At 38.6% G+C, this 18128-nt stretch overlaps 1 protein-coding gene across 1 annotated transcript in view; it reads left to right on the forward strand.

Annotated features, from left to right (window-relative positions):
* The window catches only part of LOC128642489 (uncharacterized), a 99658-nt gene that overhangs the window by 52553 nt on the left and 28977 nt on the right, over positions 1–18128 (forward strand). The window contains exons 5-6 of the mRNA XM_053695269.1: positions 5249–5400; positions 15537–15708. Coding sequence (XP_053551244.1) covers positions 5249–5400; positions 15537–15708 — 324 coding nt within the window. The remainder of the gene's footprint in view (positions 1–5248; positions 5401–15536; positions 15709–18128) is intronic.

The raw sequence follows: 18128 nt of genomic DNA on the forward strand, positions 1-18128 counted from the left end.
TACTAATGTTGTTAGAATTCACAACTTTAGGTAAAAATTTAAATGAAATCCGCAACACCGCCTTATCCTGATGAAAAATCAGAAAAGGAGATTCACAAGACAGAGCAGATAACTCAGAAACTCTTCTAGCAGAAAAAAGAAACAAAACTTTCCAAGAAAGTAATTTAATATCCAGAGAATGCATAGGTTCAAACGGAGGAGCCTGTAAAGCCCTCAGAACCAAATTAAGACTCCAAGGAGGAGAGATTGACTTCATGACAGGCTTGATACAAACCAAAGCCTGTACAAAACAATGAATATCAGGAAGTTTAGCAATCTTTCTGTGAAAAAGAACAGAAAGAGCAGAGATTTGTCCTTTCAAAGAACTTGCAGACAAACCCTTATCTAAACCATCCTGAAGAAACTGTAAAATTCTAGGAATTCTAAAAGAATGCCAAGAGAATTTATGAGAAGAACACCAAGAAATGTAAGTCTTCCAGACTCGGTAATAAATCTTCCTAGATACAGATTTACGAGCCTGCCACATAGTATTAATCACTGAGTCAGAGAAACCTCTATGACTAAGCATCAAGCGTTCAATCTCCATACCTTAAAATTTAATGATTTGAGATCCTGATGGAAAAATGGGCCTTGAGATAGAAGGACTGGCCTTAACGGAAGTGTCCAAGGTTGGCAACTGGCCATCCGAACGAGATCCGCATACCAAAACCTGTGAGGCCATGCTGGAGCAACCAGCAGAACAAACGAACGCTCCATTAGGATTTTGGAAATCACTTTTGGAAGAAGAACTAGAGGCGGAAAGATATAAGCAGGTTGATAATTCCAAGGAAGCGACAACGCGTCCACTGCTTCCGCCTGAGGATCCCTGGATCTGGACAGATACCTCGGAAGTTTCTTGTTTAGATGAGAGGCCATCAGATCTATTTCTGGAAGTCCCCAGATTTGAACAATCTGAAGAAATACCTCTGAGTGAAGAGACCATTCGCCCAGATGTAGCGTCTGGCGACTGAGATAATCCGCTTCCCAATTGTCTATACCTGGGATGTGAACAGCAGAAATTAGACAAGAGCTGGATTCCGCCCAGACAAGTATCCGAGATACTTCTTTCATAGCCTGAGGACTGTGAGTCCCTCCTTGATGACTGACATACGCCACGGTTGTGATATTGTCTGTCTGAAAACAAATAAACGATTCTCTCTTCAGAAGAGGCCAGAACTGAAGAGCTCTGAAAATCGCACGGAGTTCCAAAAGGTTGATTGGTAATCTCGCCTCCTAATATTCCAAAAACCCCTGCGCTGTCAGAGATCCCCATACAGCTCAACAACCTGAAAGACTCGCATCTGTTGAGATCACAGTCCAGGTTGGACGAACAAAAGAAGCCCCTGGAATTAAACGATGGTGATCCAACCACCAAGTCAGAGAAGATCGAACATTGGGATTTAAGGATATTAATTGTGATATCTTTGTATAATCCCTGCACCATTGGTTCAGCATTCACAGCTGAAGAGGTCTCATGTGAAAACGAGCAAAAGGGATCGCGTCCGATGCAGCAGTCATGAGACCTAGAATTTCCATGCACAAAGCTACTGAAGGGAATGATTGAGACTGAAGGTTTCGACAAGCTGAAACTAATTTCCGACGTCTCTTTTCTGTTAGAGACAAAGTCATGGACACTGAATCTATTTGGAAACCCAAAAAGGTTACCTTTGTCTGAGGAATCAATGAACTCTTTGGTAAATTGATCCTCCAACCATGTCTTTGAAGAAACAACACAAGTTGATTCATATGAGATTCTGCAGAATGTAAAGACTGAGCAAGTACCAAGATATCGTCCAAATACTGAAATACCGCAATACCCTGTTCTCTGATTACAGAGAGAAGGGCACCGAGAACCTTTGAGAAGATCCTTGGAGCTGTTGCTAGGCCAAACGGAAGAGCAACAAACTGGTAATGCTTGTCTAAAAAAGAGAATCTCAGGAAATGATAGTGATCTGGATGAATTGGAATATGAAGATATGCATCCTGTAAGTCTATTGTAGACATATAATGCCCTTGCTGAACAAAAGGCAGAATAGTCCTTATAGTCACCATTTTGAATGTTGGTATTCTTACATAACGATTCAATATTTTTAGATCCAGAACTGGTCTGAAGGAATTCTCCTTCTTTGGTACAATGAATAGATTTGAGTAAAACCCCAGACCCTGTTCCAGAACTGGAACTGGCATAATTACCCCAGCTGACTCTAGGTCTGAAACACATTTCAGAAACGCCTGAGCCTTTACTGGGTTTACTGGGATGCGTGAGAGAAAAAATCTTCTCACAGGCGGCCTTACCTTGAAACCTATTATCTACCCCTGTGAAACAATGTTCTGAATCCAAAGACTGTGAATCAAATTGATCCAAACATCTTTGAAAAATCGTAACCTGCCCCCTACCAGCTGTGCTGGAATGAGGGCCGCACCTTCATGCGGATTTAGGGGCTGGTTTTGACTTTCGAAAAGGCTTGGATTTATTCCAGACTGGAGAAGGTTTCCAAACGGAAACTGTTCCTTTAGAGGAAGGGTCAGGCTTTTGTTCCTTATTCTGACGAAAGGAACGAAAACGATTAGCAGCCCTATATTTACCTTTAGATTTTTTGTCCTGAGGCAAAAAGGCTCCCTTCCCCCCAGTAATAGTTGAAATTATTGAATCTAACTGAGAACCAAATAATTTATTACCTTGGAAAGAAAGAGAAAGCAATGTTGACTTAGAAGTCATATCTGCATTCCAAGATTTAAGCCATAAAGCTCTTCTAGCTAAAATAGCTAAAGACATATTCCTGACATCAACTCTAATGATATCAAAAATGGCATCACAAACAAAGTTATTAGCATGTTGAAGAAGTTTAACAATGCTATAAGCATTATGGTCTGACACTTGTTGCGCTAAAGCCTCCAACCAAAAAGTGGAAGCTGCAGCAACATCAGCCAAAGAAATGGCAGGCCTAAGAAGATTACCTGAACATAAATAAGCCTTCCTTAGAAAAGATTCAAGCTTCCTATCTAAAGGATCCTTAAACGAAGTTACTATCTGCCGTAGGAATAGTAGTATGTTTAGCAAGAGTAGAGATAGCCCCATCAACTTTGGGGATTTTCTCCCAAAACTCTAATCTGTCAGATGGCAAAGGGTACAATTTCTTAAACCTTGGTGAAGGAGTAAATGAAGTACCCAGACTATTCCATTCCCTAGAAATTACTTCTGAAATAGCATCAGGAACTGGAAAAACTTCTGGAATAACTACATGAGGTTTAAAAACTGAATTTAAACGCTTATTAGTTTTAATATCAAGAGGACTAGACTCCTCCATATCTAATGCAATTAACACTTCTTTAAGTAAAGAACGAATAAATTCCATCTTAAATAAATATGAAGATTTATCAGTGTCAATATCTGAGGTAGAATCTTCTGAACCAGAGAGATCCTCATCAGAAATAGATAAGTCAGAATGATGGCGGTCATTTAAAAATTCATCTGAAATATGAGAAGTTTTAAAAGACCTTTTACGTTTACTGGAAGGAGGAATAACAGACAGAGCCTTCCTAATAGAATTAGAAACAAATTCTCTTACATTAACAGGAACATCCTGAACATTAGATGTTGAAGGAACAACAACAGGTAAAGGATTATTACTAATGGAGACATTATCTGCGGTTGAAAGTTTTTCATGACAACTAACACAAACTACAGCCGGAGGAACAGTTACCAAAAGTTTACAACAAATGCACTTAGCTTTGGTAGAACCAACATCAGTCAGCGTCTTTCCAGAAGTAGATTCTGATCCAGGGTCAGGTTGTGACATCTTGCAATATGTCATAGAAAAAACAACATATAAAGCAAAATTATCAAATTCCATAAATGACAGTTTCAGGAATGGGAAAAAATGAAAACAAACAGGCCTCTAGCAACCAGAAGCAACAAAAAAATGAGACTAAAATAATGTGAAAAAAAAAACTGGCGCCAAGAATGACGCCCACTTTTTTGGCGCCAAGAATGATGCCCACATTATTTGGCGCCAAAAATGACGCCCACATTTTTGGCGCCAAAAAAAGTCTAAAACACGCATGCGCCAAAAATGACGCAACCACGTGAAAACTTCCGGCGTCAACTATGGCGCCGGAAATGATGAAATTTTGCGTCAAAAAAGTTTGCGCCAAAAATGACGCAATAAATTGAAGCATTTTTTGCCCCCGTGAGCCTAACAGCCCGCAAGGAAAAAAGTCAATTGAAATCTTTAAGGTAAGAAAAAATATTTATTCATATGCATTTTCCCAAAAAATGAAACTGACAGTCTAAAAGAAGGAATACTGATTATCTTGAATCAAGGCAAATATAAGTTTTAAGACATATATTTAGAACTTTACATATAAAGTGCCCAACCATAGCTTTGAGTGTCATAAATAGAAATAAGATTTACTTATCCCAAGACACTCATCTACATATAGTAGATAGCCAAACCAGTACTGAAACGAGAATCAGTAGAGGTAATGGTATATAAGAGTATATCGTCGATCTGAAAAGGGAGGTAGGAGAAGAAATCTCAACGACCGATAACAGAGAACTTATGAAATAGATCCCCTAGAGGAAGACCATGGTATTCAAATAGGCAATACTCCCTTCACATCCCTCTGACATTCACTGCACTCTGAGAGGAAAACCGGGCTTCAGCCTGCTGCGAAGCGCATATCAACGTAGAAATCTAGCACAAACTTACTTCACCACCTCCATGGGAGGCAAAGTTTGTAAAACTGAATTGTGGGTGTGGTGAGGGGTGTATTTATAGGCATTTTGAGGTTTGGTAAACTTTGCCCCTCCTGGTAGGAATGTATATCCCATACATCACTAGCTCATGGACTCTTGCTAATTACATGAAAGAAAGAAGCTATTTATAAACAAATAGCCTAATAAACTCTAGCAGGTAAAATGGTGGGGGCCCTTCTTAGACTTTTGCACCTGGGCCCTGTGGTTTCTAGTTACGCCTCTGACTACATGGGTAAATGTCACATCCAGTTTCTGGTATATCTAGTTCTAGAGCACTCACTCTGTTCAAGTGGCCACCATGGGAGAAGAACACTTGGCCAGTGGTCCCCAGATGCAATGAGTTTGATATCCTGCATTAGAGCGTTTTCTTTTTGCACTTTTAAAGCAAATCTTTAGCTAAAATAGATTATGCAACCATTAAACAAAAACACTTTTTTTCTCTCTCTCTAGTTAAACCATGGCCTCCAACAAACGTATCAATTGACCTTACTGAAAAAGACAGTGTTATAGTGCACTGGAACAGGTCCTACCCAGAAGACAACTACTTGAGAAATGTTCTGATATATGAAATTTGTGTTATAAGCAAACAACAACCGAAAGAGGTAAAATATTTCAATTAGCATTTCAGCTAAACATTTACTAAAGCTGCATTGTATTTATCCACATGTCAAAACATGAACTGGCTTTCCTTTCAATCACAAAAATGAGGAGAAGATGGAGAAATCTGATTTATATCTAGGGCTGTAAACATTATAGTCTTGTATAAAAGAAATTATATGGCTCGATTATCTAAAGTGAAATTATCTTCAGGTTGAACATTGCATGGGCAGAACTCAATAAATTCTCTAAAAAAGGGGCTGAAGCTGCAAACCTTGGCGATTGGCGATCACTCTCTGGAGTAAGAGTACTTAAAAAATATTGTTACATAATTATGTAACATTATCCTAGCAAGACCTTCAATAACGAAAGAGATGTGGGAGATTTAACCCCCCAATGGTATACTTATCTTCCCGATTGCGCCATTGAACTAAATGTAGTGCGCTCCCGCGCTGGATAAAGCAGCCTACAGTGCGGGAGCACATTACATTTAGTTGTTTTTTTTTTTTTTTTTTATAAGATTTTTTTATTGAGAAAATTAAGTTCCAAACAAAATAAAACAAATTGTCCACGCAGGGATATATATATACTGGAACCATCAGATTTCAATCATAAACCCTGAGCAAGAACAATTGACAACAATCACAACATGCGAAATGATGGATACATATCAAATAAACATAAAGTGCAATCGTTAATGAGTATCAGTGAGAAGAGACAACTTATTCGCCAAATAGGCTTTGTATATGGTAAGAGGAAAAATTCTAATAGAGGATGCTCAAGGGTATTGGAATGATTTCTCAGTTTAAATTATAGTGCCTTATAGAACTGCGTTTCCCGTAGCTTTGAGGGGGAGGGGAAGGGGGATAGGGGGAAGATGGGAAGGGAGGGGGAGAGGGTAAAGCTACGAGATTAGCAGGCCAGAAAAAGAAATTTATCAAAGAGTTATGAATGGCAATAGTGGGGGGGATATTCAGCAGGCAAGAGCCGCTCAGAAGTAGAGGAGGGGTCAGTGGGGGGGTAGGAGCTGCAAATATATTATGGAAAACAAAGGACTGAAGAGCACACTGTAGACTTAGTCTGTGGTGGGAACCAAGGACTTTTTCTCCCAGGAGTCACAGAAGGGTCAATCTAAAGGAACCTTCTAATATGAGAGTAGTTGTAACTATACAAAAAATATATATATATAATATAAAAGGGTTAAGTTGACTGATGGCTGAGAAGGATGGAGGGAGGGGTGCCAGGGGTAGGGGGTATAGGGAGTATCCACCTGGGGCAAGAAAAGGGAAGGCGCAGAGGGCCACAATAGGGAATTAAATTAACACACATGGTAAGGTTCATGAGAAGGAAGAATTCTACATAAATATGACATAAATTGTATACATAACAAGTAATAGCAATATTTATACATGAAGAATGTGCAAAAACAGAGTAACCATACATATGCACAATTATAAAATTTAAAAAGTGGTACCAGCCCATGTATTTGGAGACAAGAAGGTCAAGAGGTAGTGTGAGATATTAGATAGAAAGGTGAATGAGGTATCTGGCAGAGAGGTAGGTCCAAGAGAGTATTATGAATCTAAGCTAATGTTCAGGAAAGTCTAAGGTATAGTCTCTGGGGTCCAGGGAAGGAAGGGTATGACAACGAGGTGATAGATAATGTTCCATGAGAAAGGGGATGTGGTGTGTGGATATGATAATGCTAGTATATAGTCACTAAATAATAGTCATCCAAATCCACTGAAGGTGGGTACATAATGTGTAATCTGGATTGAATACTATAGGAATAGTCCCTCGGGTAATAAAGTGGCCTATTATATGAGCGGTGAAAGGTGGAAGCTGGTGCGGGACTGGGCCAAAGGAATGAGTTAGAAAACTCTCATAGGTTGGTACCTGTATATCTGTGTAGTGTAAGGGTCAAAGCTGAGTGTCCTAGAAAGAAGGTTTGTGAGGAAGAAGGGATTAAAAAACAAAAAAAAAAAAAACATATCGAATAAATGTTCAAGGATTGACCATGAGATGTTCAATAATATCAAAAAGAACCTTATTGGTGACCACTAATCTCCCACATGTGGTGTCACCACCAACCCAAAAGTACCTAGTGGGGTTGGTAAGAAAAACCACTCATCCCCAGTGTATAAATGTGTAGCGGCATAGTAATGAATGGTGAGGCTAACTACAGGGACTTAAGTGGAAAGCACCAACGTATGGTTAAGTAAGGAACCTCTAAATTAAAAAGGGTATGTTTTTAAGTGTATTGGTCAAGGCATATAAGGAAATGAACCAAGAACAAACATATACACACAATAGGAACAAAGATAAGTCTACAAACCATTAACTGACAAAGAAAAATCAAACCATATTACCAGATATCTTATCATTCTGACCACATCACGGGATAGCTTTCAGAGTTCTGAAGAGTCCATACACAAGAGGGACTCAAAAAAGCTAACCGTTTGAGTGAGCGTATGAGATCTAAATGGACGACCTCTGAGCTATATGACTATCAAGGTGTAAAGTCAAGGATCTTCACTAGAGGGAAGAATTTATTTCCTTTTGGGTTGGTAAGTGAACCCCTGTGGTAAAGGGCGCCATGCTGGAGTAGTAGAGTTGAGAGATCTGTTATTTTCAGTGGTGTCCTTAGACGATGTTGAAGGCTGAAGCAGGCCTAAAGAAAGTAGGAGTTTGATGCCCTGCTCAATTGTAGAAATGGAATAGGATTTTTCCTTAACTTGGAAGAATAGCTTAACTGGGAAGCCCCATCTATATTTAATATTGTTCTGGCGTAGACATTGAGTGACCTGTTGAAGTGAGCGTCTTCTGGATAAGGTGTGCGAGGACAGATCTGGGAATATCTGAATAACTTGATAGGGTTCTTTCAAATTTTTATTCTGAAAAGATGTTCTTAGTATTCTTTCTTTGAAAGTGTAATAGTGCAAGCAAAAAATTACATCTCTCGGGGATCCTGCAGGAGAATTTCTTGGTCCCGATGGGCCTTGTCGATAAGAGCCTCCTGGTCTGTTACGGGACCAAGAAGTTCCCTGAAGAGGTCTAACAGGTATTTGGAAAGGTCCGGTGTTCCAATCTTCTCAGGTATGCCACGTACCCTGATATTATTTCGGCGAGACCTGTCGTCTAGGTCTGCCAACTTGGACTCTAGATCCGAAATCATTTCAGAGAGGGATTGCGTGTAGGCAAGTAGATTAGAATGGTCAGTATGTAGGTCTTCCTGTCTTCTTTCAAGTGTTTCCATTCTTTCTCCCAGTGAGGAGATATCTCTTTTCAGTTTGGATACTGACATTTTCAGTTCTTGCTTAATAGAGGAGTAGTGAGAGTCCATTTTATCTGAGAGCTCTTTGATAGAAACTAGTATGAAAGAGTTTGCATCTCCTGTCCTGATCGCTCCATAAGGTGACCTCTGACTCTATGGGATCCTCTAGTAGAGGTTAATGAGTCTCTGGAGTCATCATCAGACATATCTTGTTCATAGACGTTTTTGTTAATAAAGTGATCTGACAGGGTTCTCTTTGGGGGATCGGCGTGTTTTGGTTTCTTTTTTTGGGAATGTGACATGGTGTAGGGAGGTGGCACGCCTAGTTGATGAATAAGTGCTGAATGCTCAGAGTATGTAGACTTTCTTAGTTATGGACAGGTGGAATAAATAGGTTTGGCACCTCTCACAACCAGGCGATTAGCACATCATTTTAATTTGAGGTAGGTAGATAAAAGGATAGTGCCAATTGTTGAGTGTGGTAATCAGGCTTATTGTATACGGTGGGGTCCTGAGAGTGGTTAGTGATCTTCCTCTCTCCTGGGGACAATGCTTCCACTGAGCAAGTACGGAGAGGGTAAGTAGGATATGACCTGTGGGCAAAAAGGGCCAATGGGAAAGGGAGGAGAGAGAACAGTTAGTGTAACATATTAGATTTAGATCCCAGTTATGAAAGGTGAGGATTTAGTATCAGGCTCCGATGTGAGTGCTGTAGACTTAGGGAGTGGAGACACAATTATTATCTGAGCGTAATATGTGGGCCTAGTAGTAAACCAAAAGTGACTTAGAACAATGGTGGTAAGATTCTCCCCTTTCAGAATGGGCATACAGCAGGGGTATGGTGGAGCCAAGTGCTCTAATACTCAGTTAGCTAACAGCAATAAAGGTGGGTTTAGGAAGGAAACATAGACTGTCCACAAGCTTCCTTATTCTCCACCACCCCTGTATAGAGAGCTTTATGTAAAGTCAAAGATCTATTTCTTATGCAAGTACCACAACAATCTTGTTCATAGGCTGCTTGTATATGTTAGCCTAAGAAATACCTAAGTCGTGATGTGTCCAAAGTTTAGGGTAGTGGGAAATACTACAGTGTATGGATCCCTGCTGTGATCAGAGATAGAAATATTTTAACCCTCCATACCTATCAGGCAGCGTCAGAAGGAGAATGCAGGCGTCCAAGCCGATAAGTATGGCTGCGCTTGAGCCACGTGTACACCTCCTCAGAGATCCTATTGCGGTGGTGAGAGAATCCCAAGTCTGCAGGCTTGAAGAGGGTCGGATCTGTTACCGACCGTTGTCTTTCTGCTGGCAAGCTGCGTTCAGCTTCAGACCAGGCTGAATCTCAGTGACTGGGATACCGCAATAATTTGGCAGTAAGAGGGAGCCCCCATAGGCCCGGGTGTAATCCGGTATGTGCAACCTGAGAGATCAGGGTTTCGCTGCTCCCCAACTTCAACTTTTTCCTGCTATGGGACGTGTGAGTGGATAAAGGAAGGTTGGAAGTATAAAATAATAAAATATATGCCCCAAAAAAGATAGCTTTTAATGGTCTTAGTTCCCGGAGCTGAATGGATGTGCGTCCGCTCTGTTAGATGGCAAGCTCCGCCCCCCACATTACATTTAGCTTAATCCCGTGATCAGGCTCGCTGCGATTATACAGCGCACCCATGATGCACTTTTGAGTACAGTAGATGTTGGCAAGGAGCAGAATTATACCCCTGGGGGCTTAAATCGCTCAAATCTCTTTCTTTTTTTAAGGTGTCACTAGGATAATGCTATTTTTTAATGTTTACTGACCCTTTAAATCAAATACAAAACAAATAGGTCTGTTTTAAATTAACAGTAAAAAAGAGAAATGTCCAGACCGGCTCCTCCTTCACCAATGTCGCTCTTTATTGAAACTAAACAAAAGAGCTAAAAAACAGCACACATCATATCGACTATGTCGAAGCACCTACAGGCAAAGATAAAAATACAAATAATGACAGGTACCCCCTCACATCTGACGCGTTTCGGTGGTTACCGTAATCATAGATATTGTGTGTGGTACCTGTCTAATTTTATATTTGCTACTATTACTCTGATTGGCCGATTCCTACACACCCATGTAAATCCTATTGGTTGTTTCCTGAGTTATTTTGACTCATATCATTGGCTCTTAGTGTGGGCCTTGCTCATCACGTGTCCTCTACAGCACCAGCCTATAGGCTTGTTAACAATGCACATTGCTGTATGACCTCCGTAAATATTTTTTATTTTACTTTATTATACCATTTTCCGATATGCAACGTTCTCTCTGTCTTCCTGTTCTTATAAGAAATAATTGACCATTTTTGTCATATATATGGTGTTTTGCCAACACAAAGATTATTTGTTTATGGCAATATATAACCGCTTCTAGTAAAGAACATAACCGAAGTTTAAAATAAACTCAACAATGGTGATTAATAAACTATTATATTATATTCCTCAATGTTATATATATTCTTGAATTTACTTTTGGAACTATACTCTCTCACCAATGTTAATCCCTATTGTTGATCGCTATACCTACATTTTAAGTCAATTGGGGGCTATGACTAGTAAGTGTTTATCCTTCAATCAAAGATTTTAACTTCAATATGCGTCTGATAGCGTATATCTATTTATATATTTATCAATCAGCTTATGACATTACGTAAAATTGATATTAATAGGCCGGTTTTAATATAGCATATATAAAGATTGAATATAAAAATGAAGTGTAATGAACTCTTTCTCTTATCTCTGTGAGTATTTTAAATCCCCTTCTCTCTCCATATTTGTCTGAATACATTGATCTTCTACTTAGCTAAACTGCTAGGAAGTTATACATTACTTCATGTTATATTAATCTTACGTAGCACCAATCTGATGTATCATTTTGTGTTATGTATCTGAATATTCTCCCCAAAAATTTTATAAAATGAATTTTATACGTTTGTACCATTATGAGGATTGTGAAATAGTTGTTTTATTATAATTTATCATGAAAGGTATTTCCTTATTGGATTTGGACTATAATTCAGCTAGTATATCACCTCTAATGTTAAAGGGACATTAAACTCAAACATTTTCTTTCATGATTCAGACAAAGAATACAATTTTAAATAAAATTCCAATTTACTTTTATTATTTAATTTGCTTCATTCTTTAGATATCATTTGTTAAAGAAATAGCAATGCACATGGGTGAGCCAATCACATGAGGCAAATATGTGCAGCCACCAATCAGAAGCTACTGAGCCTATCTAGATATGCTTTTCAGGAAGGAATATCAAGAGAATGAAGCAAATTAGATAACAGAAGTAAATTAGAAAGTTGTTTAAAATAGTATTTTCTATCTAAATCAGGAAAGAAAAAAAATGGGTTTAATGTCCCTTTAAGCCTATTCTTTTATTTTTTATTATTATTTTTCCCAATGGTTAATAAGATCCCATTTTGAGTTGAATCCTGCTGGTACTCTAGTACCCAGTTTAAATATCCACGTATTGGCGTTTGCAAACTGTACAGGAAATCAGATATATTATATATCCCATAGAACAGTTTATACATTGTGATATCTCAAATCTCTGTCCTGTAGTATAAGACTCAAAAAGTCTGGACACTTTAATTGTGTCACACGCTTTGCATAATGGGCTATTACATCTAAAGGTACCTTTATGTATTAACCAAGAACTTCTACGTGTTGTATTAGGTATTTTAGTCGGTAAAAGTATATTACCGATAGTCACACTTCTGGTGTATGAGAAATTGCAACCTTTTTCAATTATCGGCTTTAACTTGTCATCTGCCCTCAAGATTTCCAAGTTTTTCCTGATTATATCACACACTTTCATATACTGGTTGCTGTGATTAGTATGAAGTGTATCTGTCCTGTCTTTTTTGTTCTGGTCTTATTGGTAGCTAGTAGCTCATGTCTCTCAATTTTATCTACCTGGGTTTTGGATTTGCTTATTACAGATCTAGGGTACGTAATATCTAAATAGTTTTTTTTTTTTTAAATTAACAGTGTCTTGTAAATTTCCGCCCCTTAATGCATTTCCAGTTGCTTGTTATACCAGAAGAGTATTATATATATATAGGATATTGTCTCCAGTACTTAAAAAGAATAATTGTAAATGGACATTTTGCTAGTTGTCTCTCCCATCCCCCACTGGGAGGCAGATTTCTTCTGCTGCCTCTTTTTTTACATAAAGTTTTTGTTCCCAGTACTGCAATTATGAAATGTACAGTACAGATGGAGGTTTCAGCGGCTATTTCCAAATAAATTATAAAGCAAAGAAAGGAGCCATTTGTAAACAATTTAGTACACACTCTATTTGCAGAATTTACCATAGCCCCACCCACAGACCCCCTAGACATGCCCATAAATGGGCCATCAACCACCCAGACACACCCATAAACCGCCCACTATTCACCCACAACCCCGCCCCTCTTGACACGGTTCTGTCCATAAAACGCAAACAGCCCCCCTCGACCTCCTGAGTTACTTATATCTAGTCACAAATGTTGGGATGTATTATGTATGTCAAAGCCAAACATGCACTTAGATAATTGTATGAATAACAATCATAGCACTGAAGGACCTTTTTATAAAATCTCACCTGAGCAGAGAGCTTTAGTGAATTGGGACCATAGAAAGAAACATATTTTTGATCATATATATCAGGAATTAAAACTACTACTGTTTCACCATTTTTATTTTCCTATTACAAGTTTATATTAAAGGGACAGTCTAGACCCAATACTTATTCTTTATTACTTATTGGTACATACCAGACAAGCTACTTGCAACAGGGTCTATATCTATAAGCTTGTATGAAATTACAACAATAATCATCACTTGTTAGCATCCGCAAATGGCCACTAAGCTCCGCCCACAGCTTGCTTCTTGACCAGTTAGCTGTTTTCTTGTATGACAGTTTAGCAGTGCACGTTTAATGTTTTTCAGTTAGCTATTTCAGATTGCCAATTAACAAATCAGCTTGTTAGAGTAGAAAACATATTCATGAGTCAATCGTGATTGGTGAAGCTTAACATGCCAAAATATACACACAATTGGTGGGCGGTGCTGGGCGACTATTTTAGCCTCCTAACAAATGCTGAATATTGAAATGTTTCATATACTTCTTACAAGCTTATAGATGTGGGACCAGCTACAGGATGTTTCTCTGGTATGTAACAAAAAGTAATCAAAATTAGCTATTGGTTCTAGACTGTCCCCTTAACTATATGTTTGCCCTTCTAAAGTGTTCTGTTGTCTCTGTTTCCACAGTGTATTTTTTTTCTCTAGTTCTAACTCGGGCCAACAGATTCTCCATATTGTGTAATGGCACAGAGATAATATGCAAAATGGTTCATTATTCTCTCAACTATTTTTAAAATTAAAGGGACACTCAACCCATTTTTTTTTCTTGATTCGGATAGAGCAGTCAATTTTAAGCAACTTTCTAATTTACTCCTATTATCAATTTTTCTTCGTTCTCTTGCTATCTTATTTAAAAAGCAGGAATGTAAAGCTTAGGAGCTCGGTTCAGAACCTGGGTTATGCATGCTTATTGGTTTGCTAAATGTAGCCACCAATAAGGAAGCGCAATCCAGGATGCTGAACCTCAAATGGGCTGGCTCCTAAGCTTTACATTACTGCTTTTAAAGAAAGATAGCAAGAGAACAAAGAAAATTGTTAATAGGAGTAAATTAGAAAGTTGCTTAAAATTGCATGCTCTATCTGAATAACTAAAGAAAAAAATTGGGTTTAGTAACACAATGTGTAACTTGACTCGTGTGTGTTGTAGTTTCATGTAAAGTTATCCTGGATATGTAAATGTGAATAAATTAATTCATGGCTCAAAAATAAATTTTATTTTAATCAAAGAAAAGAAAACGTTCTTAAAATATACCCTCTGCTGGTAACTTGTAGTTTAAAAAATATTATAACTCATAGGGTAGTGGTCAACATACTGGTGAACCAGAAGATGGCCAGGCAATAAGTGCTGCGAGATTTAGTATTTATGTGGCACCTTTGCTCAAGAACCTAGAAAACTGACTTTTTTCTCTTATATATTATTGTCTACAACTCCCTACTTACCTGGATACACTGCATGCATAGAGGTAACATTTTTTTACTTCTGCAAGCACAGAGATACGACTTTCCTGCATGTCAAATATTAGGTGTTTGTAAATAACTTGCAGTTTATTTTATTAAATAATAACAGAAAAGTTATTATTAATATTCTATATAACTCACCACAAACTGTGCTAGATGTTGCAGGATTGTCATGGTTTGGGACCACTGCCCTGCTCTCCTTCAACTTGGTCTAGGCTAGAAATGTCTAGGCACGCTCCTGTACTACTGTTCTATCCCTCTATCATATGGCTAAATCCATCCATTGCATGCCCCAGCCTGCCTACTGGACATTCAAGACACTGCTATCCAAAACAAGTGCACCCACTTAATACCCAAAAGTCTGCCACTGGTCTCACTGACTTTGCCAAAGCCTCCCATACCCGTATGCAAACCTACCAACATTTTCCATTCAGCATCCAGGACTGTTAAACTAACACAGAGTAAATGCTACCCATTAGTGACGCGTGTCATCAGTGGAACCAAGGCTGTTTGTGACTGGTTGGTCAATGGATAGAGTCCAACATTTGTGGATGAGTTTAAAGTCATCTTATATATGAAAGTGAGAGCACTAGGATTAAAAAAAACGATATTGCTACCAAACAAGAATTATCCCACAAAATATGGAATTGTTGGGAGAGCTGTATTACTCTATAAAGGTGCCTTTATGATTTCATATTTTAATTTACCCTTTACATGTTAATTTAATATTTGTGTTTGCAGGGGAAAACATATAACATCACAGATCAAAAGGAAACCCACTATAAACTCAATAGGAAACAATTGAATCGAGGATTTACGTACACGGTAAAAGTCAGATCAAAAGCTAAAGGAGGGAAAGAGGAATTTGATGGAACTTGGAGTGACTGGAGCTCTACAGCGGAGTGGCAGAATGGTAAATGTAATAGGGTCTCTCCTGTAATATAAAATTCTGTAGAAGAGAATGCAACTATTTGGGGCTTACTACTACAATATAGGACATATTTATCAAGCTCTGTATGGAACTTGAGGCCCCTTGTTTCCGATGAGCCTTCAGAACCGCTGCTCTGAGGCGGCGGACAGAAATCAACCCGATCGAATATGATTGGGTTGATTGACACCCCCTGCTAGTGGCCGATTGGCCGTGAATCTGCAGGGGGCGGCATTGCACCAGCAGTTCACAAAAACTGCTGATGCAATGATAAATGCCGACAGTGTATGCACAGCGTGATGTGCAGCGGACATGATACGCTACTTTGTACCATGTCCACTTGCACATTGGTAAATAGACCACTTAATGCATTCTCCAAACTGAAATATAAAGCCATAATAGCAATATGGGCCACCAATATTATTAAAAGGGCTGCAAACACTACTGTGGAGGCAACATTATACAAGATAAGAGGCAATTGGCTACCTTTATATAGTATGTGAGAAACAGCCTGGGTCATATTGAGATCTGTATACTAAGAAAGCTGGGAAGAGGCATCCACTTGTGCAATGAAGCAATTTGCAATCCTAGATGGACAGGTTCCCTACCTGTGAACTGTGTCTGTCCAGAGAATGATAAACCTGACCCTTAGTATGTTTACTACCACTGTATTTTTAATAAGCTGCAATTATTGTGTTTGAAAAAACCCAGGTGCAAGAGTTTTGACCACATTCACCATTTCCCCCCACAAATGCCTAATGTAAATTGTATTAAATATTCAATAAATTACATTTTGTATTATTAGGTCTAATCTGTAAACTTCAGAAGCTTTACAGATGCCAGTTAAAAAAATCTAAAATGTCCAACAAAGACCCCATGTCTGATTTATGCAGTCAGGCATGCATGCCAAGCCAAAACCTTAGAGCACATTTTTACAAGACTTTTGCGACAACTCTACCATGGGACAAGAAACTAAAAACTGGAATTGCCCCAGGAAAATCATGATCATTAAATTGAATGTCACGTTAAACAGATTACATAAAGTGAAACGATAGCAGTTAAAAAATGAATGAGAGTTTCATTCATGAAATCGTTAGGATATACTTATCTTCAGAGCTATTTCACTATGACTCATCTGAATCAACTAATCGTTGTTTCTCCCGGGTAGTGATGTTTGTGCAAAGGGGCTGAACGCCCGGGGGGGAGACCGGAGCTTCAGCTATTATACATGTAGCGTTTATAGTGAAATAGCTCTAAAGATAAGTATATCCTAACCAGGGCCGGACTGGGAATAAAAAGCAGCCCTGGAAACATACGAAGACCAGCCCTATTTTCCATTGAGTCGTTAGAATGCACATGCCCCATTTTTCTCAAAGGGTATTACTGGGATACTCCTCCCCACATTTTTTTTCAGAATTAAATTATATTACTCTGTATTAAGTAAAGATTGATGTTATATAGCAAACCTACAACCCAATTGTATCAATTAATCACCCCGTTAAATTCTATTTGTCCAGCCCTAGCTGGTGCAGCCCACCGGGAAATCTCCTGGTATCCTGGTAGGCCAATCCGGCCCTGATCCTAACGATTTCATGAATGAAACTCTCATTCATTTTTTAACTGCTATGGTTTCACTTTATGTAATCTGTTTAACGTGACAGTCACTTTAAGTATGCACTGTAGCTGTGAACATAGCTAACGTTATTTGTGGCAACTTTCAATTGCCATGAATAATATGAACAGTGTTCAAATGACCCTGGTTTCACCAAAATGGAGCATTGCATTTAAATTTTGTGCAGTTATATTTAGTTAAAAGAATGATTCCAGCAACGCTCTGTATTAAAATTTCTTTAAAAAGAACACATTTAAAAAGTCCTTAAAGGGATATGAAACCCAAAAATGTTCTCTTGGGATTCAGACAGAACATTTGTGTGTTGAAGAGATACCTAGGTAGATATCTAGAGCACTATATAGCAGGAAATATTGATGCCATCCAGTGCTCTTGCAAATGGATAACATTCTTGCAAAATTGCTGCCACATAGTGCATCAGAAATGGGCGGCTCCTAATCTTACATCCATGCTTTTCAACAAGAGAACAAAGAAACATCTGATAATAGACATAAATTAGAAAGATGTTTAAAATTGTTTGCTTTATCTCACTGGTTTTCAAACCTCAAATCTCCCTAACAGGACAGATTTTGAGGATCTGGAGCACAGGTGAAATAATCAGCTGATTAGTAAATGGTTATTTTATCTGCTCTCATGCGAGGTAATCCTGAAAACCTGGCCTGTTGGGGAGGCCTCAGGACAGGTTTGATAACCAGTGAGAGAGTGCATGCAATTTTAAACAATCTAATTGGTTTTCAAACCTGTCCTCAAGCCTCTCCAACAGGCCAGATTTTCA

This window comes from Bombina bombina, chromosome 11, assembly GCF_027579735.1.
Source record: "Bombina bombina isolate aBomBom1 chromosome 11, aBomBom1.pri, whole genome shotgun sequence".
NCBI lineage: Eukaryota > Metazoa > Chordata > Amphibia > Anura > Bombinatoridae > Bombina > Bombina bombina.